The sequence below is a fragment of the Python bivittatus genome, unplaced genomic scaffold (assembly GCF_059951505.1).
Source record: "Python bivittatus isolate LINGU-HERP-01145 unplaced genomic scaffold, Pbiv_v1 ctg000220_np1212, whole genome shotgun sequence".
Classification (NCBI taxonomy): domain Eukaryota; kingdom Metazoa; phylum Chordata; class Lepidosauria; order Squamata; family Pythonidae; genus Python; species Python bivittatus.
In genome coordinates this window covers 1,585,625-1,612,520 of record NW_028277048.1, presented here as the reverse complement: position 1 = coordinate 1,612,520, position 26,896 = coordinate 1,585,625, and the positions used below count along the sequence as shown (strand labels likewise).

Sequence of the window (26,896 nt, the reverse complement as noted above, 5' to 3'; positions counted from 1 at the left end):
GTTTTGGCTTGGTTTTAAGTATTTAGGCAATGGATATGTGCATTCTGGATATTCCAAACATCATGTGGGTTGGCTTTCAACGCTGCTCTTTTATATACTGCTGTTACCATTCTATCCCTTCCAAGGGTAATTTCTAATTCTTTCTGACAGGAGCGATTCCCATTCTGGAAAATCTTCTCCACTGTGATACAGAACTGAGAACAGGGGCCTTATTTAGAAAATGAGAGTTTTCATTTTCTGTCACACATATACTTGATAAATCAAATTTGTCCCATTTCAGGAAATCTAGGGTACTTTGGGTGGTCTTTGTACCCTTCCCAGATCACTCACATAATCTCACAATGTCATCTCTCATCAGCAGCTATTTCTGGCTTATCTGCAGTTCATCAGGAAAAGCACTGAATCTAATTTTCCAATAAAAGTACTACAGCTCCGTGGTGGTTACAAATGGGCTGTTTTCCCATTGGCAGCAAATCTGGCTTCACCCCAGTTCTTTGGTTTTCCTCCTTTCCTATGGAGGTACCTTTATACTACCATATAACATTTCATTCAGGGTGTGAATTGCTCAAATGTTTTCAAAAACTCCAAATGCCAAACAAAGCAGTTTGTGAGTGGAGGACATGTTTGTGGCCTCCCATTGTCTGAGCTGCTTGTTAGTCAGTGGTAGTGAAGGCGATTGAGTACCTTTGTATGGCACCTTTTATTTCCCAAGTTTCAATAAAGCCAAATAAAGAGACTTGAGACGAGGCTTCTTTAAGATAACAGATGTATATTGATCAAGACACAGCTGGGTGACTCCAATCAACACCCATTAGAAAGGAATGTTGAAGGAATCACACCTCACAAAGCAAGCAACAAAGATTTTATAGGCATATTCAGATATTTCAGATAGTACATCCCCTCATATCCATACAAGGGAATTTTGGGATGACCCAGGGAAAAGTAAAGGTGGGCCTAAAGAGGTGAATCTAAGTTTAACTTTTTTTCCTTCTTATCTATCCTTTGGAATCCCAAACCTTTCTCTCCGGACATCGGCCTAACACCAGCCTGGTACGGAATTAATTTATGGCTACAGGCCTCTGGTTAATTGCTTTTAAGGGAGATGGGGTAGGAGAATGGTGTGTTCTTTATAAAGTAAGTTAACCCTTTAGAATAGAGTGCACTCTTACAGGTATAGTTATACATTATGTGAAACATATCTATATCTCTATAAAATATATATAGAATATAAAATTGTGTACTAAAATAATGCCCTTCACCTTGAAAACGTTTCTGGGGGATCAGAGAGTAAAAATGGGAGCAACATGAAACAGCATTCCCACAGTTGTCATTTTACTGGATCTAGCTTTCTCCAGAGGATCTTTAAAAATTAAATCTGCAACCTACACTAATTTAACCCAAATAACATTTACATCTGAGTAAACATGCATAGTGAGCCAGGCTAGAAAGCAGGAGATGGTGAGTTCTAGTCCTGCCTTGGACACGAAGCCAGCTGGGTGACTCTGGGCCAGTCACTCTCTCTCAGCTGTTAGAAAGGACAAACCACTTTTGAAATCTTGCCAAGAAAACCGCAGGGACTTCTCCAGGCAGTCACCAGGAGTCAACATTGACTTGAAGGCACAGACACACAAGCATGCATAACATTAAGTTATGGGAAGTAGATTACTGATCCTTTGATATGAAAGCAAAATATTTCTCTCTCTTTTTCCAACAGCAATCACCTTATTTAGATTATATCCTACAGAGACTAATCATTAATCACAATACAGTATTCCTGGGATTTCTTTAGCTTCCTCTGAAGAAAGATCAACCAAATCGTTGTCATCTACCCAAGGACTCTTCCTGACAAAGGGTCTCCCTCTCTCTCTTTCTCTCAACTGAGGGAGGTGAGGGCCAAGCAGAAGGGCAACAGACGACATTCGCACCTAGTTACAGCTCAAAGAGCTATCTGCCAGCAATTAATAATGTTGGTTGCGATTTAGCTTCAGCCCCATTCTGGTATATTATGACTGGGCTCTCAAGTTCAACTTTTTGTGGCATGTCTCTCTGTTTTCCCACCTCTGGGCAGGAGCCCCAGCCATGTTTAGCACCCAGGACCACCCATGAGACCACAAATTTATTGGAGGGCCCATCACCGGAACTGGCTATGCTGAGAGCATAATTCTGAGAGCATAAAGCTAGCAAAGCCCTTGGAGGTTATCATATTCCAACCAAGCTGATTAAGGCAAATATTGAATGGGGATCACCAATCCTGTTTTCATTGTACGTTTCCATTAATTAAGATGGTCCTCATCTTAGAGAGCCAGTTTGGTGTTATGGTTAAGGCCTGGAAGACCATGAGTTCCAGTCCCATCTTAGGCACAGAGCCAGTCATTCTCTCTCAGCCTGAGGAAGGAGGCAAGGTCAAACCACTTCCAAAAATCTTGCCAAGAAAACTCTAGGGAGTCATCCAGGCAGTGGCCAGAAGACAAGACTCAAGGCACACACACACATTCCCAGCGACTGGCAGTTATTCCTGCGCTCGTGAAAAGGCAGAATGACAGATCTTGCTCATTACTGGCCCATAACCCAGCTGAACACAATAAGTAAGCAATACGCTAGACATCCTGGCTAGGAGCTGCAGAATTGATGGCAGAAGAAAATATTCTGGCTGAGGACTAAACAGGCTTCCAAACAGGACGAGAGCTGGTGTTACAGCAGATGGTAGAAGGACAGCAATAAGACCGCCCCGTCTCTCTGCACTGTTTATAAATGTCCTTTTAAATCAATCTTCAGCTTTTTGGGAAAAGCTCACGATGGCTATGTGAAGTTCCTGCTCCAGCTCATCAATAAGGAGCACAAGGATACAGATCTACTACATGTGAAATGTAATCTGCGGGGACCACTTGCAAACTCTATTGCTACACAGGAAAGTGTTAAGCAGGGATGTCCGTGACCCCTCTGCTACTTAATTTTTGTATTCATAATCAAGCGTATCTGGATCTCCATTCCTCCTATGCTGGCAGATAAGCAGCTTCCAATCCTGCAGGGATTTTATCTCCACCTCAAACTGGCTTTAGATTACTGACAGCCCTTTCCCAGTTCTGCTGTGACAGTAATTTTCACGTCAGCTACGAAAAGCTACTTAGAGAGACATCGATCAAGAAGAGACTTAGCTCGAGAGACTTAGATCAGGAACTGGCAAATTCAGGGTAACCTCTCTGAACAGGCAAAATGTTTTCAATACTTAGGTGTAATATTTCGTGCCTCAGGCAAAAAGAAAGCTCATGCCGACTGACAGCGCAGAGGAGTGCTGCGCTGAGATTCTGCTCAAAATGAGGAGAGGGTTTTTTTGTTTTTTGCTTCCATCAAACAAGAACGATCTGGTTGTGCTGGTAAACCACAGATTAAGCACAAGCCTGCAGCTGCCAAAAAAGCCAATGCAATTTTGAGCAACAGAGGTATAATGTCCAGATCATGGGAAGTGATAGTTCCACTCTAGCCTGCATTAGAATGCTGTGTGTCCAGTTTGGTTGCCACAATATAAGAAGGGTGCTGAGCAACTGCAAAAGGTGCAGAGAAGAGTAACGAAGATGGTAAGGGGCTTGAAGGCTAAATCCTTTGAAGAATTAAATCCTCTGAAGAGTTAAAAGAGCCAGGCATGTATAGCCTAAAGAAGAGAAGACTAAGGGAAGACGTGATAGCAGTTTTCAAGTACCTGAAAGGCTGTCCCAGGGAAGAGGGTGTGGATTTATTTTCTTTGAGGGTTTGAGGGTAGAACAAGAGCCAATGGGTGGAAGCTTTATATAAATAAGGAGGAATTTCCTGATTGTGAAAGTTATTAAGCAATAGAACAGCCTGCTTTCTTAAGTTGTGGGTGCTCCATTGCTGGAGGCTTTTAAACAAAGGCTGGGATGGCCTAAGGCAGCGTTTCTCAACCTTGGCAACTTTAAGACGGGTGGACTTCAACTCCCAGAATTCCTGAGCCAGCCATGCTGGCTGGGGAATTCTGGGAGTTGAAGTCCACCCGTCTTAAAGTTGCCAAGGTTGAGAAACACCGGTCTAAGAATTCTTGCTCCAGCCATGGCATTGAGCTAGAAGACCTCAAGGTCCCTTCCAGCCCTATGATTCTATGAAATTATTTGCAGCCAAATTTTGGGTGCAGTTCTTCTGTGGAGCTCAATTAGGCCCATATTCTAACTTTACTGGAATCAGGGCTGCTCTCCAAGTGCTCCAGATCCCCAGATGTGTGCCAAAAGCACTCTGGGCTGCCTTAGGGTGGAGAATCAGGCTTGACTGAGGTCTTGAGTTCCTAGTTAAAACTAAACTTTTCTTCAGTGGGCTTGGCTCTCGTAATAATTCTTAAGAAACATCAGTCAGTCTGGAAGAAAGCTTTATCAGGCAAACTGATGACCTAACGCATTTTATCAGAGCTCTTGCTATCAGTACAAAAAACAGCAAGTTCTGGAAGTAGAAATTCAAAATAATACACATTTTGTTTCCAATGGCTTCAATTACTGCCATAAGTGTCTGGTGGAAATCACAATGACAACAAAATAACATGATATGCATCATGACACCATCATGCAAATAAGGCAAGTATTCTGCATTGTGATGCATAACATATCACTTGCCCCCCTTGCAGATACCCATGGATATTGGAGTTTGGATATGGATATGGAGGTGGCTAATTACCTGACAAATCCTGCAATTGCCTAGAAAATGCAGAGACTTCTCTAGAGCCTGTATTAGCTACTGCCATCTGCCTCACTAGAGGGACAGTTTAATAAGATTCTTATAAGGTACGCGTGTACTCTTATGGATCAGGTGCAACTAAAACAACTAGCCACATCTTGTAGTATTTCCCGATTTCAGATGTGTGGACTTCAACTCCCAGAATTCCCCAGCCAGCATGGCTGGCTGCAGAATTCTGGGAATTAAAGTCCACACATTTTAAAGTTGCTGAGGTTGAGAAACAGTCTTAGAAATACTGTGATTCTTATATGGGCATCTGAAATAAGCTTATCTCGCTTGATTTATCGAAGTGTCCATCTTGTCCAAATAACCATTGTATCTCCCTTCTACTATCTGATAGGACTTGAAATATTGCACACGGTGTAGCCAAATTCTGACCTAGGATATGTCAAGCCTGACATGAGTTAATACCTTTACTAATCTAAAGAATCATTTGCCTTCTGGATCCTTATGATGTTGCTACACAGTACTGGTTTTGTTTTAATTTGTGCTGCTGGTCTTTTGCCTGTAATAAAGTTTCCTCCAAGCCGAGGTACAGAGGTAAGAGAGCGAGCTAATAACGTACCTCTATTTCTGCATTTTCCTCCTGATTTTAATGGCGAAGCAAGGCCGACACATGCCTCATTAACCACATTTACCAGGTCAAAAACCCTGTCGACTTATATTTTACAGAGATCCGCTAAAAAAAAGAAAACACACAAGAGTCCTAACACTGTATCCCAAACTTTCCTGCCACGAAACCCTGATTCCGACCGCTCCCGCGCAGCCTGTTTCAAAGCACATGCTCAGCGGGTTCCTTTGGCTTCACTGTAAACCTCTCCCAACCCCGCGTGGCCTCCGCAGCGCAGCGCAGAGCTTAGCAAACAGCTGCTGACCGGGACTCGAGCGAGCAAAACGTTTAACGTGCTACAGGGGGCCTGACCGCAAGCCGAACCCAGCGCCGCGCCACGACCGGTTGGCCAGTGACGCTGGCGCTGCCGTTCTACCCTTTTCCTATCTCTATGCTCTCTTCCCCTTGGCGTGTGACGAAGCCAGCGGCAGAGCCCTGCCAGTGCCAGTCCTGGCCTCGTGACCGGATGTTTGGAGTCGCTGTTTATACTTTCGAGGCGCCGGCGCTGAGGAGTTCTCTGTCGGCGGCCCCTTTCTCTATGGGCTTCCCCAGAGCTGAGATAGGACCCGCGGCAGGAAATAGGTGAGGGGCGCCTGTCGGTCATTCTGTCTGCCTTCCAGGGTCCGTGTCACAAGGGTAGCTGGAGTGACAATCCTCTCTTCTTTAAAAAAAATCGCAATAAATGACATTTATTTGATGCTCCGAACTCAGAAGCAGGGTGCATCTCCTTGCGAGAGTGTTTAGCCATATAGGCTGTATGCGGACTGGGATGAAGAGAAAACAGGTATTCCCACTCCATTGATCAGAAACCCAAAAGTTTGCACGGCAGTGGGGGAGCGTTCCTACTTCAAGATTTAAAAAAAAAAAAAAAAAGCCAACGTTCCCGGTTCTGGTGTTGCATTAAAAATAAAAAGGTATCTTCGGCGACGAAGCCTTGCCAAGCTTCATATCCTCAAAATGTATGGGACTACAGTACAGCAGTCATCATCCCTGCATGCATTGGGAAGGTAGGACAATCTGAGACAAAGCTGGGGATCCAATTGTGAAAGCCAGATTAAAGTATTGGGGGGGGGGGTTCTGCTACTCTTCTTATATGGCGAAGCATTCACTTAAGGGTCAGATTAGATGCAGCTTGGAGCTTCATGTTTGGTGCTATCTATCTATCTATCTATCTATCTATCTATCTATCTATCTATCTATCTATCTGCAAAAACAGCTTCTGTGGATGGCTGATTTGGATTGTGACTGCAGAGGGAGGGGGAGACGGGTGTAATCCATTGCTGAATGGTGAAAACAAGCAGCAAAAGATGAACATAGCAAATGAGTATCTAGAGACAGTTGACCCAGTTAAACAGCAGCACCTAGCTGACCTTCACTGATTTCCAAAAGTTAAGTGGGGTTAGAAATGTGTTACTACTTAGATGAGAGAAACCAAGAAATCCTACACTGGGAAGCCCGCCTCCCCCAAATCCTCAGAAAAAGACAACTGCAAAATCATTCACCTATTGTACCAAGAAAATTGCTGAGATGTGTCTGTGAAGTCAGGCAGAATCCAACTTTGATTAGAAAGCTAATTTATCTTAGAGGTCCTTTCTGAACGGAGTTAAGCATTCGCACTTCTGTTAAGACCCAATTCAAGTGTTCAGTTCTCTTTCTCTTCAACTTTGTTCCCTTCCTCTTCTTTCCACTTGTTCCACCACCACCACTGCCACCTAAATTTTCTGAAACTGTTCTGGAGGACTCAAAACTAGGATTCCAAATTCTCAGCTTTAGCAGTTTTTGAACCTGGGATTGCTCAGTGAGTAGACAGACTCTCTTAAATATCGATTATCTATTTTGAAATCATGGTGTTAATATCCACTGCAGGGAAGTACTTGTCACTTTTAACTTGCTGCAGTAACAGGTTCAAAAGTCATGGCATTCCATCAAACAGCCAAGGTACTCTAAAATGCATCTTAAAATCCTTTGTAATCATAGTAATTGATTATTAATTATCAATAGTTATTGATTACAGAACATGGAAAAGATTCAAAGCTCTCTGGAGTTCTCATGATAAGAGAAATGAAGAAACTGAAGCTCCCCCCATGATCTTCCCCTTTCTTCCACTGAGAGCAAATAAATACATCAGGTTAACATAAATGTGCTTAGACATATGCATATACAGTGGTACCTCGGTTCACGAACTTGATTCGTTCCGTGACTCTGGTCGCCACCCGAATTGGTCGCGACCCGAATCAAATTTTCCCATAAGGTTCAATGTAAAAACGGTTAATCCGTTCTGACCCCTCCGAATTTGGTCGCAACCCGATTTTGGTCGCGTCCCGAATCAAATTTCCCCATAAGATTCAATGTAATTACGGTTAATCCATTCTGAACCATATGTATTTTTTTTTTAAACCGCAAAAATATGAAACAAAATACAGTACGAAGAGAGAGAATGCTAACCTTGCTCGACGCGAGTTCTGGCGTGGAGGACAGGAAGGCGGGTGGGGAGGCGGTTATTGCTTGGAGGGAGAGTCCCCCTCCCTACAGGAAGCCACGACCACGTGTCACGGGAGGGAAAATGGCCGCGGATCCTGTTTGTCACCCGATCCGGCGTTCGCGAACGGAGGCAAAATTTTGCGAGCGGAGCTGTTCGTGACCCGAATTGGTCGTGAACAGAAGCGTTCATGACCCGAGGTACCACTGTATATGTTGGATGGGTAGAGAAAGGGAACAAAACATTTATTTTAGTCATTTGATTCACGATTATTTGTATGCATAGTGGAGAAAATCTTAACAAACAAAATGGAGACCACACCTTCCCCGCCTCTGCCCTCCATCTTTGCCTAATCCCATCAGACCCAGATTGAACCTCCCTGCCCCAGACAAAGCCCTCTGCAGTCCCATCAAACCAAAGAATAGAAGCCTCCTCACCAGCTCACAGCACAGCCCAAGGGCAGCCCTTACAAGAGAATTGCAACCTAGAGAAACCCCAACCTTCCGTTCTCCATCAGCTGATGACCTCAACATTCTACCTCCTTAACAGTGAATTTCTGCTGTCCTCCTGAAAGGCCCATTTCGCCTAAGAATAGAACTAACCCCAGGTACAAGGACCTACTTAGCTTCCCCAAACTGGCCAGCAAATCAAATCCCTAGGATTTCCCACTTTGTAGCCCTCAATGTTTATAAAAATCTTTGCTTTTCCATTGTTCAGGGTCCTTCTTTCTTGTAAAGCAGGCATCCAGCAATCAGTCTTTGCAACAAAGCTTGGTTCTTCTCCTTCTTCCAACTGAATCCATGACATATGAGAAACATTCAACAGATATTCACATTCTGTATTCACATATAGAACGAGCAATAGCACAGAATTTGGCCTCACAGCTGGAGATGCAGATTGGGGTGAGAAAGAGATACCATTCCCTGAGAGTGGGTAGAGTGCAATAGCTGAACGTTGTATGAAGACAAGCAAGATAAATGTTTAAATCTCCACTTAGGCATAAGCTTATTGAATGGCGATGGGCTAATGGTTGAGTGGCTATAGGTTCCAGCTAATATCCTTCCCAGGGTTGTGGTAGGGATAAACGTGATGGGGAAGAGTTGTGTATATAGCATCTTAAAGGGAGGTAAAGTCTCCCTTGAGTTGAGCTTAATTCCTGGAGACTATACAGATTGGCAGTCAAGACGTGCTTTGCCAGAACCATCTTCTAAGATAATAATTCCTAAATTTTTGCCTGGGCTTAGGATCTTTTTGGCTTGCAAAACCTCTCAGAACATTTCTCTTGAATTTAACATGAAACGTGGATGTATCTGCTGTCATGGACGTACAGCACTATCATTCATTTGTTCAGGATGCAGAGCTTCTGGTCTGCCATTCAGCAGCTTACGTCTGCGGGGAATATCCTTTTAGCACTTGAAACAAAAAGCACATCTGTCTCACTGAAAATGGTTCCTCTTCTCTTTGCTGTATTGGTTCTCCTTACACTCAAAAGAGCTAGACAGCTGCTGAGCTGGGTTTCCCTCACATGATATCAGTAACAAAATGAATAGTTTTGTGGGAGAGCCTGTTTTGCCTGCTTGCAGTTTTAGAGCTGATGTTTTTGGCCATCACATATATAATTCATCACAGCCTCTCTTAAAAACAAGTATTGGTCTTGTGTTATGTTTGTTTTTAGGTCACTACTGACAAATTGCATGCCTCGCAGGGAACAAGAAGCCCTATTAAGTCACAAACCTGGTCTTATGAGAAGATCTGTTAGCAGCTGACTTTAAAACTTCAAGATGGGTAAGGAGGAAAGAAGTTGCAATGCATACTTCAGAGCTTTGATGTTTCTTAAGATAATTAGGCTAGGCTGTGATGGAATTATTTGGATAGCAGAGATGATGGTAGTAGGTTCGGGTGCTTAACACGCTTAACCTAGTTAAATTACACAGATTTCTGGATCGTATTGATTTAATTTTACCCCTCTTTCTTAATATGTGTACCTGGAGAGAGACATGTCCGGTTTCCCCTTTTTGCAGAGACAGAAAAGCTGCTGACCTCAGTGAATAGTTATGGGTCTCAGGATGGGGATATGAGGCCAGCCTTAGGACCTACTGCCTTTCAGCCAGAAGAGGAAGAATTCCGAAGGCGTCTCAAATACTACTTCATGAGCCCCTGTGACAAGTTTCGTGCCAAAGGTCGGAAGCCATTTAAATTGGTGCTTCAGGTGATCAAGATCCTAATAGTCACCATTCAGGTGTGTAAGAAAATGCAAACCTGGACCAAAGTCCCGGATGGGTTTGTGTTGTCTAGTCTTTTAAAAAAATTCAGTCTATCACAGTTTATCCTGAATAGTTTCCACGTTTCCCTGTGAGAGGGATGGCGTCTTTCCTGCAGCCAAGAGCTGGGCTTTCTCTGGCCTTCCAAGGGTGCAGGAGACATGGCTGGTGATGCTATGAAGTTACTGAAATGAGGGACCACATTTTTGGCAATTTTTAAGGCTTTATGGGGCTTTTTCCCCTTGTGATTCTTCAATTTTCTTCAGCTTGGTCTGTGTGCTTTCTGCTTTCTCTTCCACAGCTCATTTTCTTTGGGCTCAGCAATCAGATGGTGGTAACATTCAAAGAGGAGAACACTATTACATTTAAGCATCTCTTTCTGAAGGACTATGCAGATGGGTCAGAAGATACCCATGCAGTCTACACGCAGGCAGATGTCTATGACCATATATTCCATGCAGTGGAAAAGGTGAGGAGGGGCTCAGGTGCGGGAGGGGGCATATGGATGATCTGGAATTAATTGGCCTCATTCTGGCGATGGTGATTTCCCCCTACAGTACTTGGCCATTCCAAATGAGACAATTGGGCGCTACGCCTATGTCCGCCCAGGCAATGCTAACCAATCAGCCCTCATGCTCTGCCAGCAATACTACCGCAAGGGGAGAATTGACCCGGCCAATGACACTTTCAACATTGACCCCAAGGTCATCACAGGTAAGCGAATGTCTTCCCTGAACCTTAGCTCTTGTATCACTCTTCAGCCTTTCCCTTGCTTGCCCTCCAGCTGTTGAGATCTGCAGGTGAGGTCATTCTGAAGATGCTCCTGCTGTCAGACGCTTTTCTGTCTCGTAAGCAGGAGAGGGTCTTCTCCTGCATTGCTTCTAGACTGTGGAACACACGCTCTCGGGAGAGATGTTTGGCTCCCACTTGCTCTGCATTTAGAAAATCTGTAAAGAGGTATCATTTTCACTGGATGTTTCATTGTCAATTGATTTCAGCGTTAATTTTATGTTTTTAATCTTTTGTATTTTTTAAAATTTTGTTAGCCAAATTAAATGCTCATCTAAATAAAAAGATGGGGTCCAAATTAGGTGAGTAATAGTAAATAAATGGTTTACCTTCTTGTTTATGGGCTCTTAAAGGAAAAACAAGAACATTTTGGTATAATATGGAGCAGTTCTCTGTAGAAACAGGAAGCTGCTTTAACAGCCTTTGCTTTCCTGAGTGTTGTACTTAGGTTTCAGGTTTCTGAACTACTTTACTCATGCTGACTTGTGGTAGAGAGTAAGGGAAGCTGTCTTCTGTCATGTGATTTTACAGGAATGTTTTCTATGTAGTTTGCCTTCTATTGTAAAATGAAGAGTAAGTAGCGGCTTGGTGGCAGAAGTCCAGTTTGATAGTGCAGAAACGTAACTGACATTCCTTCCCCCCACCTTCATCCAAATCTGGCAGGGTCTGAAGCATGAGACAATGTCTCCTTTTTATGCAGAATGCCTTGGTGTGGATCCCCCAGAGAAGATTCCTCCTCCATCTGAACTTGAAAGGAAACCCGCAGATCTGGCATCAGATCACAGCTACAGGAACTTTACTCTTAAGTTTTACAAGTAAATGGTCATATTTTGTTGGTATTTGTAGCAGCGCTGAAGAGTTGACAATCCCCTTATGCTTTTAAATCATCTTATGTATTTGAAGGATGCAGTTATTGCCTCATTTTTTATACAATTTAAATGGTTGAGACCTATTTATTTTTCTCATTCTGTAATAATCATGTACTTGTGAGATTTATTGGGAGATTGCGATACAATTGACTCTCCACATCTTGTCTCTGGCAGGCTGATTAATGTCACAATTGACTTCAAGCTAAAAGCCATCAACATCCAGACAATAATCAACAATGAAATTCCGGACTGCTACACCTTTTCTATAACAGTGAGTAGCCGAGTGCCCCCATCTTGTCTTCTTAGTTCAGGCCTGAAGATTCCCCATTCACATGCTGATCTCGCAGAGCTGAAGGTGCTGCTTTCATTCTTTTCTTCTCTTCCTCCATTTTCCCCAGATTACGTTTGACAATAAAGCACACAGTGGCAGAGTGAAGATCCATCTGGATAACAAAGTGGACATCCAAGAGTGCAAAAACCCAAATGTCTCTGGCAGAGGTACCAGTGAGTTGCAGGGGGAGGAACATGGCACAAGTATAAGCTTGCTTCCCTAAGGGGCATACTTACATACAGCAGCATACTTAGGCAATGCCCTGGAACTGTTGGAAGTAGGTGTCAAAACCTTAATTAAACTAACAGATATATAAACTCTATAATTTAGAAATGCTGTATTTGTCAAAAAGGGTGGACATCCATGTGGCTGCTCCTCTTTCTAAAAGGAAATTGTTAAAGATACTGGTGGTTGCTTACTCAGTACACTGCATTCCCCCATTGCTAGCAATGGTAGGGCTATTACTCATTCATTGAGTTGTAGCTTTTATTATGGTATTTATTGCTTGGTGATCTATTGTTTGCAGCAGTTGCTCTTAATAAGGTGATAATTCCAACAGCTTAATATGCAATGCATAAATAAACAGTTCCATTAGTACTCAGCTTCATGGTCTGTTCCTAATGTGCAGGGAGAATATGTTTTATGCCCACTGTGTTAATTATTTCTAAACATTCATCATGCATTCTCCATTAGTTACTATTTCTAAATATTAAAGATACAGCCCCTTAAGACTTTCATCATAAAGATGCTTACTTTATTATTCACTTTATGTCCTTTTTCTGGACCTTCTCAAGTTCTAGGTTTTTCTTTGAAGAACTAGGATGAGTAAAAATGTAGGGTGTTTTCCAGATGAGTCAAAGGCTTACATGATGGCATTATTATAATTGATGGTTTGCTTTAAATTCCTATCTTAAAGCAAGATAGCCAGGTAGCTTGCCTGCCTGCCTGCCTGCCTGCCTGCCTGCCTGCCTGCCTCTCTACTTTTCTGCTGTTTACATTCTCAAGAACCTAAAGGAGCTAATAGAATTTAAAACAAACAGAATATAAAAAGTTAGCAAGATTAACTGGCACATAAATGCATCTTTCAGATTTCTTAAATATTGAAAAGAGGTGGGGACCAAGTGCAAATCCTAGGAGAATACATTCCATAGCCTGGGAGCAACATACAAAACTCTAATCCACATTTTATTGTTTTATTTTTAGATTTTTTATCCCACCTTTATTATTTTTATAAATAATTCAAGGCAGTGAACATACCTAATATTCCTTCCTCCTCCCATTTTCCCCACAACAACAACGCTGTGAGGTGAGTTGGGCTGCGAGAGAGAGACTGGCCCAAAGTCACCCAGCCAGCTTTCATGCCTAAATGACATGACAGAAAATGAGCCTTTGACAGTGGGCACATCTTCAAAAGGGCCTCACCATCAGGTCTGATACCTGTACTGAAAGGTCTGCAGGAGTTGCCAGTTATTTACCTGGAACAATTTAAGATGACCTTTAAGACCCTAAATGGCTTAGGGACTATCCAAGGGAATATATCTTCTCCTAAAGGAATATATCTTCTTCTATGAACTAACTTTGGAAGATGTATTCCTTTAATTCCCTTACCTTTAGAAGAAGAGGCATTCCCTTGGATAGTGCCTAAGCCATTTAGGGTCTCAAAGGTCAATTCCACACCTTAAGGTAAATAGCTGGCAACCCTTGCAGATCTTTCAGTACGTGCATCATGTGATCCCTGTACCTTGTACTGCTTAACAGCCTGGCTGCTGCATTTTGCACCAGCTGCCACCTCTGCACATTTTCAAAGAAAAGCTTCATGTAGAGCATGTTGTGGTAGCCAGGTCATAGATAATCTCCACCAAAGTTGATCAGCTGAGGGAGGGATGCTGCCGGTGCGTCAAGCACAACTGGGCAAAGGCTGGCCTTGCCACGGCTATTATGTAGGAATCCAGTGACTGCTGAGATCGAGAAGCACTTCTAAACTGTGAGCTTGGGCTTTCGGGGAGAATCAAGCCCCATCCAAAAATGTTGAGTCTCTGGGTCCAGTCTCCTGCTTATTGATGAGCATACTAATGGCATCCCAGACGACCTCTCTAAGCAGCTTCTTGCAGATGTTGAACAGAATGGGGGATAAGACAGAATCCTGTGGGACAGACAATGATTAAGTATTGAGCAGTGGTCTCCTAGCATTATCTTCTAGATGTGGCCCAATAGGAAGGTCCAGAACTGACATCAAGCAGTACCCCGTGGCTTAGGTCCTTCTGGTAGTCCAGAAGAATATCATAATTGATAGAAATGAAAGCTGCTGCAGGAGAATTAGCAGGGCTCTGCTGTCTACGTTCAATTCATGGTGTAGGTCATGTACTAAGGCACCCACAGCTGTGTCGGTACCATATCCTGTCAGAAAGCCTGATTGAAATGGATCCAGAAAATGGGTATTATTCAGATACATCTGGAGTGGCAAAGCCACCATGTTAACTTTTCCATGAAATGGAAGTTTGAGTCCGTGCTACAATTGGGCAGATTTCCTGGATTAAAGGAGAGTTTCTTGAATAGTCTTTTTATTGCTTTGTGGCTTGGAGGAACACATCCCTTCTGCAAGGGGGTATTACACTGAATCAGTCCTTTTTGCACCTACCGCCCAGTAGTTTACATTTTTAGAGATCAAAAAGACACTTTATTTAATGGTTTTAGCCAATTCCACCAGTCTAACCCTTCCAGGTGAGGCTATTTTCTCCTCTTCCTCCTCCTTCGTTTCCCTTATTATCTTGGTTAATAAGGGAATTAAGCACCTGCATCCTTTTTCCTTTGGTTTAAAATCCTTTCTCCTTTGGTTTAAAATTTTAAAAAACCTTAAAATCTTGCATGGTTTGTTCCACCTGCCATTTTGGTATTACTGATGCTATGTGTTTGCTCTTTCCTGCCCACCTCTGTCAACCCTATATGGATGGCATCTTCTATAAGAAGGAGTGTTATCTTTCTGTTCTCTGTAGCTTCCTGTTTCATTGCAGAAACCCAACATTACCTCGTTTTCTTTCTTGCAGGAGACAACCGTTTCCGGATGTTCTTTGATGTGGTGGTGATCCTTATCTGTGTTCTATCCTTCATCTTGTGTTCCCGCTCAATTATCAGGGGGCTTCGACTGCAGCACGTGAGCATTGCTAGGAAAGGGCATGCCTTTTCCTTAGTCAATACCTCGTGTTTTTCTAAACAAGATGGAAAAGGAGCCTGGCAGTACCTTTTTCGTCTTGAACAGCTGCAAAAATTCAAGTCTTTCCTGAAGGTGGTAGGAAAAGCAGGCATATTTCCTAAAGTATGTTGCTTGTATTTTTAGATGTGCATCTGTGATGGAATGGAATTATGAAGGCCACAGTCAGGGAGGGAAACATCCTCTTTCGTCTCCTGAGGGGCGAGGAAGGGATAAGAGGATGAGGCTGGCACCTCCCTGAGGAATTCACTCTGTTTTCACTGGCTGACTGTGGGAACTGAGTTTCAGTCTGGGAAGATTCTTGGTAGAGGTCATAGCTAATAAGCATTGCTGAACTGAATCTGCATGGTCTCCTGGAGTTCCTTGGGCTAGGCCTGACATCAATCTTCCCAGACTCTTACTACCTTCCAGAAGAAGGAATTACATCATGGCAACAGATCCACAGGGAGCTAATTTGACACCAGAGTTATTGGCAGCAGCCCTACTACAGCATCAGCAGCAAGTGGATGCACAGATTAATAACCTGCAAGCAGCTATGGACAACTAATACAGCAACTTGGACCAGTAGTCCAGCCACCAGCTCCCCCACCACCAGTGTTACTACATTCGCCTGATAGCATGCCAGAGAAGTACGGAGGTGAGGTGGAACAGATGAGAACCTTCCTGGCACAATGTGAGTTGTTCATGGACGGCACGCCAGGAGAATTTCCTACAGATCGAACAAGGGTGGCTTTTTTGATGAGTTTACTGAAGGGCTCTGCAGCCAAGTGGGCTACCCCCCTCATAGAGACAGGGGATCCGGTGCTTAACAGCTACCAGAATTTCGTTACAGCATTCAGGAGGCACTTTGGAGACCCAGTGAGAAGATTAACTGCTTGTCGGGACATTCATAAGCTCAGGCAAGGTGACAGACTGATAAGGTTGTTCATTGCAAGTTACTAGCGGGAGATATTGAGTGGAATGAAGTGGCTCTTATAGACCAATTTAGTGAGGGGCTGGATCCTGAACTCTGGTTGGAAATGGTAAAACAAGGCATTCCAAATACTCTGGATGACCTGTATCAGCTTTGTATAATAGTTGAAGCCAGGCTCATGGAGTTGAAACAGTATGCTCCGTCTACTCTCCTCGTTGCTCCTCAGCCTCCCTTGGCCCCACTTCCCTCCCCTCGTGCTGTAACAACAGAATTTGCGGCGGAGGAGCCGATGCAATTGGGAGCTGCTCGGAGAACAGTGTCAGGAGAGGAAAGGCAGAGGAGAAGACATCTTAACTTGTGTTTCTATTGTGGAGCCCCAGGGCATATGGTGAGAGTTTGCCCGGCAAGAGGTCAAATGCACACAGCAGGCACCCCCCAAGAAAGCAGTTTCTGTCCCAGCACAGCAGCAGGGAAACTGGCAAAGCCCCCCTCCTTAGAGCTCACGGGGGGGGGGGGGGGCTATCAAGCAATTAAGGAGAGCTCACAATGGAGACGGCAATCAGGCCTTCATGTTAGTGCCTCTCACAGGGACATTGCCTTCTGGCTCCAAAATTAAGTTGGAGGCTCTCATAGATTCAGGCGCTACCACGAGTTTCATAGATGTTCAGACTGTACAGAAATGGCAGTTACCTACGGTGGATTTGGACAAACCCATGAATGTAGAGACTATAGATTCTCAACCATTGAGGGCGGGTCCGGTGCTGCAATCCACAGTCCCTCTACAAGTGACCATTAACGATTACATGGAGTTATTACCCCTGTATGTGACAGTATCTTTACATGTGCCAGTGGTCTTGGGTACTTCGTGGCTTAGGTTGCACAACCCTGACATTGACTGGTCAGTGGGGACCTTCTCATTTTCAGCTCCAGATTGTCAACACCGCAAAGTACAGGGAACTATCCTCACCAATTCTCTAGCAGGCATCCAGGATGTGGGAAGGGGTTTGCCCGCCAAGTATGCAGACTTTGCAGATGTTTTCGGGGAGGAGGAGGCCACGGCCTTACCCCCCCATAGAGACTGTGATTGCACGATTGATTTGAAGCCAGGTGCTAAAATCCCAGCCAGACGGCAATATCCCATGTCTGCAAAAGAGTTAGCTATTCTCAAGCTAGAAGTAGAAGTAAATTTGAAGAAAGGATTTATCAGGCCATCCAGAAAATTGAATGACCAGTTTGTCGGACCATTCAAAGTCTTGCAGCAGGTGAATAACTTAGCCTTTCGATTGCAGCTACCTTCATAGATGAAGGTCCATCCGGTTTTTCACCGCTCCTTATTAGTTAAGGAGGCCCCACCAAGTCCCTTGAGAACGCACTCATCCCCACCCCCTCCGGTTGTGGTCGAAGGAGAGGAGGAATATGAGGCGGAGGCAATATCGGACTCTTGCAGGAGAGGAAAGGGAATTCAATATTTGATTCATTGGAGGGGTTACCCCGAAGCAGACCATTCTTGGGAGAATGCAAAGAATGTTCATGCCCCGGAGCTGGTCATTGACTTCCATAGGCATTTCCCTAGCAAGCCGAAGCCTTGAGCGCTGCCCGGAACACCAGCAGTTAATCAGCAAGAAGAAGGAGGGGGCAGCGCGCTGGAGGAAGGTTTGGTGGGGAATTTAAGGGAGGAGCAGACTCAAGCTGGCAGCCCACAGCCTTCTACTTCAGGTTTGCAGATGGTAGGAAGGAGGGGGGCTGCTGATTCTGCTAATGTTGTAGCTGTTTTTCAGGACCCATCGGAAGACTGTATGGAGGAGGCAGGAGGTACTGAGAGATCATCATCACCTGATATGTCGTCCCTCCCGCCTTTGCCAAGTTCTGCTGAGAACTCAGAGGGGGAGGATGAAGATGGAGGGAGGGGTGATGTGATGGAATGGAATTATGAAGGCCACAGTCAGGGAGGGAAACATCCTCTTTCGTCTCCTGAGGGGCAAGGAAGAGATAAGAGGATGAGGCTGGCACCTCCCTGAGGAATTCACTCTGTTTTCACTGGCTGACTGTGGGAACTGAGTTTCAGTCTGGGAAGATTCTTGGTAGAGGTCATGGCTAATAAGCATTGCTGAACTGAATCTGCATGGCCTCCAGGAATTCCTTGGGCTAGGCCTGACAGCATCCCATAAAACTCAAGGTATATCTAGGGTCTAGTGCATTGGTTGTAGTTGATTCTGATTTTGTTTGTCCCTGCTTTGCTTCTTCAAGAGGTGTAGCACATCTACATTTCCTCTTCTTCCTCCACTCTTACTGGTAATTTTTGATATGCAGAAATAGAATTTGAAGATTACCTTGAAAAGTCACCCTACACTTTTCTGACCAACAGACCTAGCCACAAATGAACATGGCTTATTTAGAAAGGAGTGGTTATTTGCAAAAGAGGAAAAAGAGTTTAAAAGGGGAAAAACAAAGGTTTGCCCAGACATATTAGCCAAGAACATTGTAAGAAACGCTCTGTGGAACAGTTGCTAAAGTTACTGCAGATTTTCTTGCTATGGCAGTCCACTTATGTAATGCCCAGAGTTTGCAGATGTTAAAATAGAAGTAGAAGAACGTAGTAGAAGAATAAGTCAGCTGCTTTTATTCTACACTAAAAATGTGCAAAACATTTTAAATGTGAAATGCTTCAGGCTCAAAGGTTTCTTGTGAGGCCAGACCAGTGTTGGAACACTTCCAGTGAAGCTGGAACAGCTTGTTTTGTACACCCCTTTCTTCAACACTGAGTTTTCCCTGTCATCTTTATCTCCTAGGGCTGTTTTTGCTTGACCTTTTTTTTGCTGAGTGTTGCTGAGTGACTAGAAGTTAGGGCATGGTGGTGTTTGAAAACAAATTCTTCGAACAAATGAGGATACTGGCTCTCTCCTGGTCCTGGCTTAAGGGGTATGAATAATTTGGCGCCTCCCAACTCTTCAAGGTTAAGCTGATCATCTTCTAAACTTAATTGTACTCCTGCCTTGATGCAGGGAAAGAGATAGAGCAGTGGAGAAAAGCAGAGTCACAGGCTGGCAGGGTTTGTGTTTGAGGATAGGCTACTTGTTCATAGTGGCTCTTTTTGTTGTACAGGAGTTCAGCCAGTTCTTTCAGTGCCACTACAATCAAAATATCTGTCTCTCTGACCGTATGGAATTTGTGAATGGATGGTACATTTTGCTAGTGGTGAGCGACATCCTTACGGTGTCTGGAACCATAATGAAAATTGGGATAGAGTCCAAGGTAAGGAACTCTCCAAGCAGGTTATGGCCTTAAATGCTTGGGAACATCTCAGATTTGGGGCTGTAACCCAGAGTTTGCCTGCTCCAATCCCTACTCATAGAGTAGCCCTGCATAAGGCATTCTTTGCTTGCAGAACTTTGCCAACTATGATGTCTGCGGCATCCTTCTGGGCACTTCCACACTCTTGGTCTGGGTCGGGGTCATGCGCTACCTGAGTTTCTTTCAAAAATACAATGTAAGTGGGACGTATTTTTTTCTTTTTTTCCTGTGCATCCCCAAGGTTAGTAGTGGCAAAAGAAAGGATCAGCTCCTATATTAGAAGCAAGTCCTTGAGTTCCTTTTTTAAAAAAACTAAAGCTGGGCTCCTCAAAGTATAAAACCTGCTCCTAGGATCAGGTCCTGCCTCAACCATGTTTCCAGGGCTGTTACAGCCTCAGTTTGGGTCACAACTGGCTTGATTAAAGGTTCCAGAGCCTAATCTCAGACTGCCTTTTCTTCATGGCTTCTAGATTCTCATTGTTACCATGAGGGTTGCCTTTCCCAATGTCATCCGCTTCTGTTGCTGTGTGGTGGTGATCTACCTGGGCTACTGCTTCTGTGGATGGATAGTCCTGGGACCCTATCACGTCAAGGTAGGAGGAGACGCCAGGCATGGAACAGAAGGGGCAGAAGTGAATCACTGATGGAAGTGCTGCTGTAATGCAAACCAAGCAATGGCATGTATCTTCCTTAGAGGAGGATGTGATTGCTTTTATTTTAAAGACTTAAGCAGCAAACGGACCAGAGATTCTGAAGCCTTTGAGCTATGGGTGGGTCTCTAATTGCCTGTGCATTCCTCTGTGTTTCCCAGAGCAGTGTGGGAGTTGCATGGGAGTAGAAAGAGGAGGAACCACCTTTTTGCTGGCAGATGTCATTCTGCCAGTGGAATGTCACTATTGCAGACAATCCTTTTGTATGCTGGTTTTGCTCTTGCTGGACTGGAGTTCAGATTTTGGATATCTGCTAAGTTCTTCGTCTGTTCTTTTTGTTTCAGTTCCGCACCCTCTCAATGGTGTCCGAGTGCCTTTTCTCCCTCATCAATGGGGACGACATGTTTGTGACGTTTGCCAGCATGCAGCAGAGCAGCTACTTGGTGTGGCTTTTCAGCCAACTGTACCTGTACACCTTCATCAGCCTTTTCATCTACATGGTGCTCAGCCTCTTCATTGCTCTCATCACTGGGTCCTATGAGACCATCAAGGTTGGTCTTGTTAGAAGTTGCCCATCCTCTATACAGAGCTGGAGTCAAGCAGCTTTGCTCTGCATTCTGGGATGCAGTCTTGTAGGCTTCTTTTTCACAAATATTATGTGAATTGCAGCAGAGAAGTTTTATTCCTTTTCCAATCTTACTAACTTAACAAGAGAGAGGGCGTTTATTAGACTAGCAGCCTGTAATGGTATATGAGCATGACCCTGGGAGACAGGAGGAAGAACCGCAGACTAGGCAATGGTCAGATAAGAGGCATGTGAACCTGCAGAAGCAATGAGGCGTGACAAACGTCTCAGAAGGGGCCCTCCCTAGTTTCTTCACGTGTAAAGGCAAGGGGGGAAAGATGTACTTTTGGACTTGCAAGATTCTGTTAATGTTAATGTAATCTTACAATAAAGCTAGAGCTTGTACTCCTGGGTATGCTGCTTGTCTGGACTACCTCACAAGACTGACACAGCCACAGCTCAGCCACCCCAGTGACAATGGCAATCACTTGTTTCTCTTTCAGCATCAGTGTGAGGGGGACGCATCTGTCACTCAGCTCCACGCCTACATAGCCGAATGCCAAGATAGCCCCAAATCTGGCATGTTCCGCAAGGAAAACACCTCCTCGTGTTCTATCTTCTGCTGCTGTGAACGGTAGGTCTGCAAGATGAGTCCCGTGCCTGCCTTTGTTCCTGCCCACTTAGGCCTGGGTAATTTATTTGTTTACTCCAGCCAGACCCAGCATCCAAAGAAAGACCCCTCCAGCCATGCCCTGGTCCACCTCAGAGCCCTGGAGGGCAAACAGCTAGTGCTGTGGGAGGGGACCGAGTTTAATGGTTGTCTTGTTTCACTCGCAGAAGCCCCCTGCAGGAGAATGTGCTGGTGGTGAACTGAGAACCTCATGGGAACGAAAGGGGCTGCTCTGCTGCTTCCTGCTGGGCCGCCTGGAAGACAAAGTGGCCTGGAGGTGGACTACAGAAGGCGAACAGTGGTCTTTCTGTGGCAGAGGTTGGGATCCGAGAGGTAGCAGCTCGTAGTGTGAGCTCTTTGTCTGTTCCCCAGAGAGCTGCATAACGAGGTTTCTGGGGGAGAGGGAGGGAGAATGGCTTTTTAAATAACTCCGACTTTGTTGAAATCACTATTGTGGGTCCTACCTTTCTTCAGTTGGATGAAACATGGTTTGCAAAGCAATCACCATGAGGAACGCACATCTTTTAAAAAATAACTTTGTTTTAGAAGGAGAAAAAAGACTGGTAAAAAGGACATGGCAGGAATAATCAAGGCAAAACCGTTGTGTTACTTCTGAAATCCTCAAGGCACCCACACTTCCAGCAGGTGGGTGTTTCAGTGGATCCATTTGCCTCGGAAGGGACTGACCCAGGAGCATTATTCACTTCCTTTAAGCAAGATCCAAAGGGCTAAACTCCTCCCTAGCGTAAAAGCTTCTCATCTGATTGGTAATGAAGAGGGAAACATCCATGTCAATATCTGAATGAGAGGCTGGCCCTGCTCCTTATGGGTACCAGAATTTGAACTGGAAACACTGCTCACTGTGGTGCTGAGGTGCCCCAATGCCCATCATCCCCTGGAGTGCTCCCCGGTCTGGTTCTGACTCCCCCCCCCCTCCACAGGTGACTCTCAAAGCTTGTCTCGCCCTGATGAAGTTGCTTTGAGCAGATAATCTCTCAGACGTACCATTTCATCCTTTTTTTCTTCTGTATGAACTTTACAAAGTAACTCATGATCCAAAAGAGGAAAAGCATTGGGGGATTTTTCACTTCAGAAGCAGAAATGTTTAGGATTTGCCCTGTTGGACTTTTATTGCAGGGAGGGATTACTTGCATCCTCCCACCACTGTATGTTCCTGTCTATTAAATACACAAGTTGGTTTTAAAAGTCAGTCAAGTGACCCAAATGATGTTAAATAAGGGCCGGTTGTTTTAAAACAGTAATTTAATAGAATTATAACAAAGAATACAGCATTAATTTGATTTTTTTTCCTGCTAGTTTAATTTATGAAGTACAGTTCTGGACTATAGAAATCAATTATTTATAGCTAACAGTACTATTCAAATAAATAACCATGAGAAAACACAAAGAGGGAAAGCAGTTTATTTTGGTTTTTAACCTTGAATCCTATGGCTGTTGTTAGTAGTTACAAATATAATATGTTTAGTATCAAAAACTTAGCAACTGCAAAATACCAGTTGGTTTTACAATGTGGTCGAGTCTATTCTAAAAATGGTATATGGATGTATCTATGTATGGCTTCTGTACAATTCAGTCCTTACTCCTGCCTTTGTTATCTGGTAACTCCATCCTTTGTGGTTGAAAGTACAAGCAGTTAAAGATACCTACAGCTTCTGTTGTTTGATTCCCAACAAGCAGTGTGTGCCACAGATTTGCGCAATGTATTGTATATGTGAAGTGGCTTGTTTTCATCTGGAATTTTGCATAGGTTTTGCTTGTATGTGCAATATATTTTCCCCAGGATGCACTGGGGAGGAGGTTTTAGTGGTATATATGTTTGCATACAGTATTAGATACGGTAGAGTCAACACGGTTTCTCTGACAATCATCCATATGGCTTCTAGTAGGTATTTTGGTGGTTGAAGGGCACAGGCAAATGAATGGGCATTTGAGATTCTGTCTCTCCAGCTCTCTTTTACTGAAGTTGTTAGATAACGTATTTTTTTAGCCTAACCAGAGCCAGTTTGATGTAGTGGTAAAGGCATCAGACTAGAAACCAGGAGTTTGTGAGTTCTAGCCCCACCTTAGGCACAAAGCCAGTTGGGTGACCTTGGGCCAGCCACTCTCTTTCAGCCCCAGGAAGGAGGCAAGGGCAAACCCTTTCTGAAAAACCTTGCCAAGAAAACTGCAGGGACTAGTCCGGACAGTTGCCAAGAGTCAACACTGACTTGAAGGCACCAAATAAACCAGTTGCTACCCCAAAAAGATTTTGTGACAGGCTATACCCAATGACTGCATTCTGTGAATGGGCAAGCCTCCCATAGCAGCTGTTTGTGTGTGTGTGTGTGTGTGTGTGTGTGTGTGTGTGTATGCATACAGGAGTCTCTTAAAATGTCAGAAATAACATTAAGGGAACCATATGAGGGCTTGTGCCAGCTTTACTCCCCAGATTTAGCAATGGCAGAGAAGGCAGAATGGGATAAGGTCCAGTCTCTCCTTAATTTCCATTTGCAGAAAACCTGGAGCTTTGGAAGTAGAGAATCCCCAGATTAGTTTGCCCTTGGGTGTAGATTTTAAAAAAGCAATGGAATAGAAGCTCTAGCAACGTATATTCTCTTTAGTATTGGAGCCAATTTCATTGTTTTTGTGTGACAGAGAAAGATCCTGTGCAGGTTTTCCCATAAAGCTGAATGGCAGGAGATGTCAGGTTTGGTAAAAGAAAGCTTTTTTTTTTTTGCACTGTAAGTAATGAAACCACTCATAGTCATGGCTCATGAAGCTAAAATGATCATGGCTTCCTGCCGCAGTGGCTTATTCCAATAGCTCTAACTCAGAAGCCTTTTTGATGCCAGTTGTTAGGGAATGCAAGAAGAGGGTGCTGTTTTGTTCATATCCTGCTTGTGTACTTCCTGCGGTCATATGGTTGACTACTGTGGGAACCAAATGTTTCAAGATTCTTTCTAAGTTGTTGGGATGGTGAAGGATCCAATGCTGTAAAACAGCAGTAGTCCTGGTTGAGAACTGATAGAGTAACAATCTGGCATCGTTATGATGTGAGTGAATCAGTGAAATTAGTGGGTGCTTTTGGACTATGGGCATGGGCTGGATTTCCTCATTAATTCAACCACCTTTCGTCATTTAGAGGTGAGGACTGGCATGCACTGTGTTTAAACGACCACTGAAGAATTTACAGTTGTTTCCAACTTGGTTGTTTATCATTCCCCAGCATGCAGTGACAGGAAAGGGGGGAAGACAGGAAAGGGGGCCATGGTGGCTGGTGTACAGCTCCTTTTGACAAGCAACAACTTTCTGGTCTGTTCCGCTGTATAACTAAGAAATCAGAAATAATATCCTCCCCTGGTTAAAAAGAACAGAGCAATTTTCAACTGATGTACCAACTTGGATCTCCCAGCGAGCTCTTTAATTGTGCTGGTTTTGCAGCTTGCTTGCTTTGAACAGCACTTTAAGCTGAATTCTTCTAAATCCAAAACCACTTTTCTATTTTAGTGCGAAGGATGCAAATACTTGCTGCATAGGTTTGGCCTAGTGCCCTCTGGTGGTAAGAGATCGTGCCAGTGCCTTCGTTAGGAATTTGTTTCAAAGCTATTCAGCTGCATTTGTTTTTTACATTTGCTCAGCTACATGAATACACAAAATATATCTACTTACATGCATATTAGGAAATAGTTGCTAAAAAGACTTGGACAGCATCCTGTCAATTTATTTAGAAATGTTATGTGCTGCTAAAACAGGAACATTAAAATGCCTAATAAATATATTTTGAGCCCCTTCCTAAACCAGGAGGCTTGCTTCAATGGCAGTTTATTTCGTAATATGGGCCCTGTCATAGAGAAAGCTGAATTCGCTTTGTTGGCCTAGGAATATAGGATGGATTATATGGGAATATGCAGATTTGTAAAGAGCTGCTGCCTAAGCTTCCTCCACCGTCAATTGGCTTGGACTCAGAAGACACCAGTTAAATTATTTTAACCCAAGAATAAGGCTGAACTCCAAACAGGCCCCATTGATCACTCACGTTTATGCAATTTCTGGCTTGTCTCCAAGGCTGCCTCTATTGCAGTTAGCCCAGACTCGAAGTTACCAGCTCTTAGGTCACTGAAGCCAGATTGCTCATCTACAGGTAGGGATGTACCTATTTTATCAACTGAAGGTGATGAAAGTGTCAGCTGATAAAAGGCTCTACCCATATAATATGACTGTCTTGTGTCAGCACTGATCCAAGCGGGCTCTAGGACTCAAGCCTGTTCCTTGCAGGACAGTGCAACCCCATCCTGCCACCTAGTTACCTGGAATCAGTAACAACTCCATCTTATTAGAGTTCAGTTTCAGATTGTTTTCCCATATCCATCCTGCTACAGCATGGAGACATACAGATCCTGATGTTATTTAATCCTGATTTGACAAAAAAGCAAACTATAGCTGAGTATTACTCAGCATTTTAATGACAACTTCAAACCTGTGAATGATCCTTTCAGGGAACTTCATGTAGACAGAAGAACATAGGAGACAAGATAGAAACTTTTGATAGGCCCTAAAACAGGAGCTGAAACAACACAGAAATTAGGAACATCTGACAACATGCACAGAAATGTTTGCAACCCCCCCCCCAAATCTGGTTCTATACATTATTGACTCCTATCATCCTACCGCATTTCAGCGTAGCCAAGAAATCTATCTGGATATAATATCAATAAACCAAATTCTGTGGGACAAAATAAACAGGATGTACACTGGACTACTTAAGGAATGAAAACTGACTTTCTATTCTAGATGTTGGGGGGGAGGGGGCAGAAACCAAATTTAACCTCTTGTCAGAACTGTTCTGAATATCTGCCTTAACTTTCCCCTATAGTTGCAAATAGCAGCCGTGCACTCCTAGGTAAACGTGGCCCTTGGAGGCCAAAACTGCAGATCAACCCACATGCCAGCTGGCCTGATCTCCATGACAAGATCCCATGACACAGCAATGCCCCCTTCAGAAAGCACCTGAAAGAAGCTGCCACAAAAGAGCATTGACTGAGTTTGCCTGGCACCCTCAAAGCAGCCAACCCCGTCGAAGCTTAGCAAACCAGTCTTATGGGTCAGTGTGGTGCAAACCACAGAAAATTGAACTTAGACATGCTTTCCCATATTTGTACACACTGTCCCGCTGGAGTCAGGTCTTCAAGGGAAGGGGGGGTGCAACAGGCCGGGGTCCTTGCTTGGTTGGGAAGTGGCCAGGGACAACTTTATCCTGCTCAAAACATAGCCGCGATTATGCTATCGGAGAAAAAGGCTGCAGTATCGCCCAACGTGCCGGCCAGCACAAAGATCCCTTAAAGAGCTCCTTGCCCTTCGTAGGACAGGAGCGCTGAGAGATGGAAAGATTTCAACTATGCGATTGTCGCTGAACTCTTCACCATTTCCTCCTTTCTCGCCAAACAGATGCGAATGACTCCATTCTGCCTTTGCAGCTGCCACTTTGCAGTCTTGGGTTCATTTCAGTGCAGGCTGCCTTTCTGTTTC

General features: G+C 44.0%; 1 protein-coding gene across 4 annotated transcripts; it reads left to right on the top strand.

The window, feature by feature from the left end:
* The first annotated feature begins 5,819 nt into the window (after positions 1-5,819).
* MCOLN1 (mucolipin TRP cation channel 1) lies at positions 5,820-26,621 on the top strand. Of its 4 annotated transcripts, none has more exons than XM_088137611.1 (15): positions 5,820-5,926; positions 9,499-9,608; positions 9,845-10,062; positions 10,386-10,553; positions 10,642-10,798; positions 11,574-11,688; positions 11,917-12,013; positions 12,141-12,246; positions 15,118-15,224; positions 19,297-19,446; positions 19,580-19,681; positions 19,956-20,078; positions 20,480-20,686; positions 21,204-21,334; positions 21,538-26,614. In XM_088137611.1, the coding sequence occupies exons 2-15, from the start codon at positions 9,605-9,607 to the stop codon at positions 21,572-21,574; spliced, it is 1,722 nt and encodes a 573-aa protein (XP_087993737.1). In that variant the 5' UTR covers positions 5,820-5,926; positions 9,499-9,604; the 3' UTR covers positions 21,575-26,614. The 4 variants fall into 4 exon arrangements, with proteins under 4 accessions (XP_087993737.1, XP_087993739.1, XP_087993738.1 ...); XM_088137613.1 differs by having other exon boundaries at positions 12,141-12,240; positions 21,538-26,613; XM_088137612.1 differs by lacking the exon at positions 5,820-5,926 and adding an exon at positions 5,956-6,351.
* Positions 26,622-26,896: the final 275 nt, after the last annotated feature.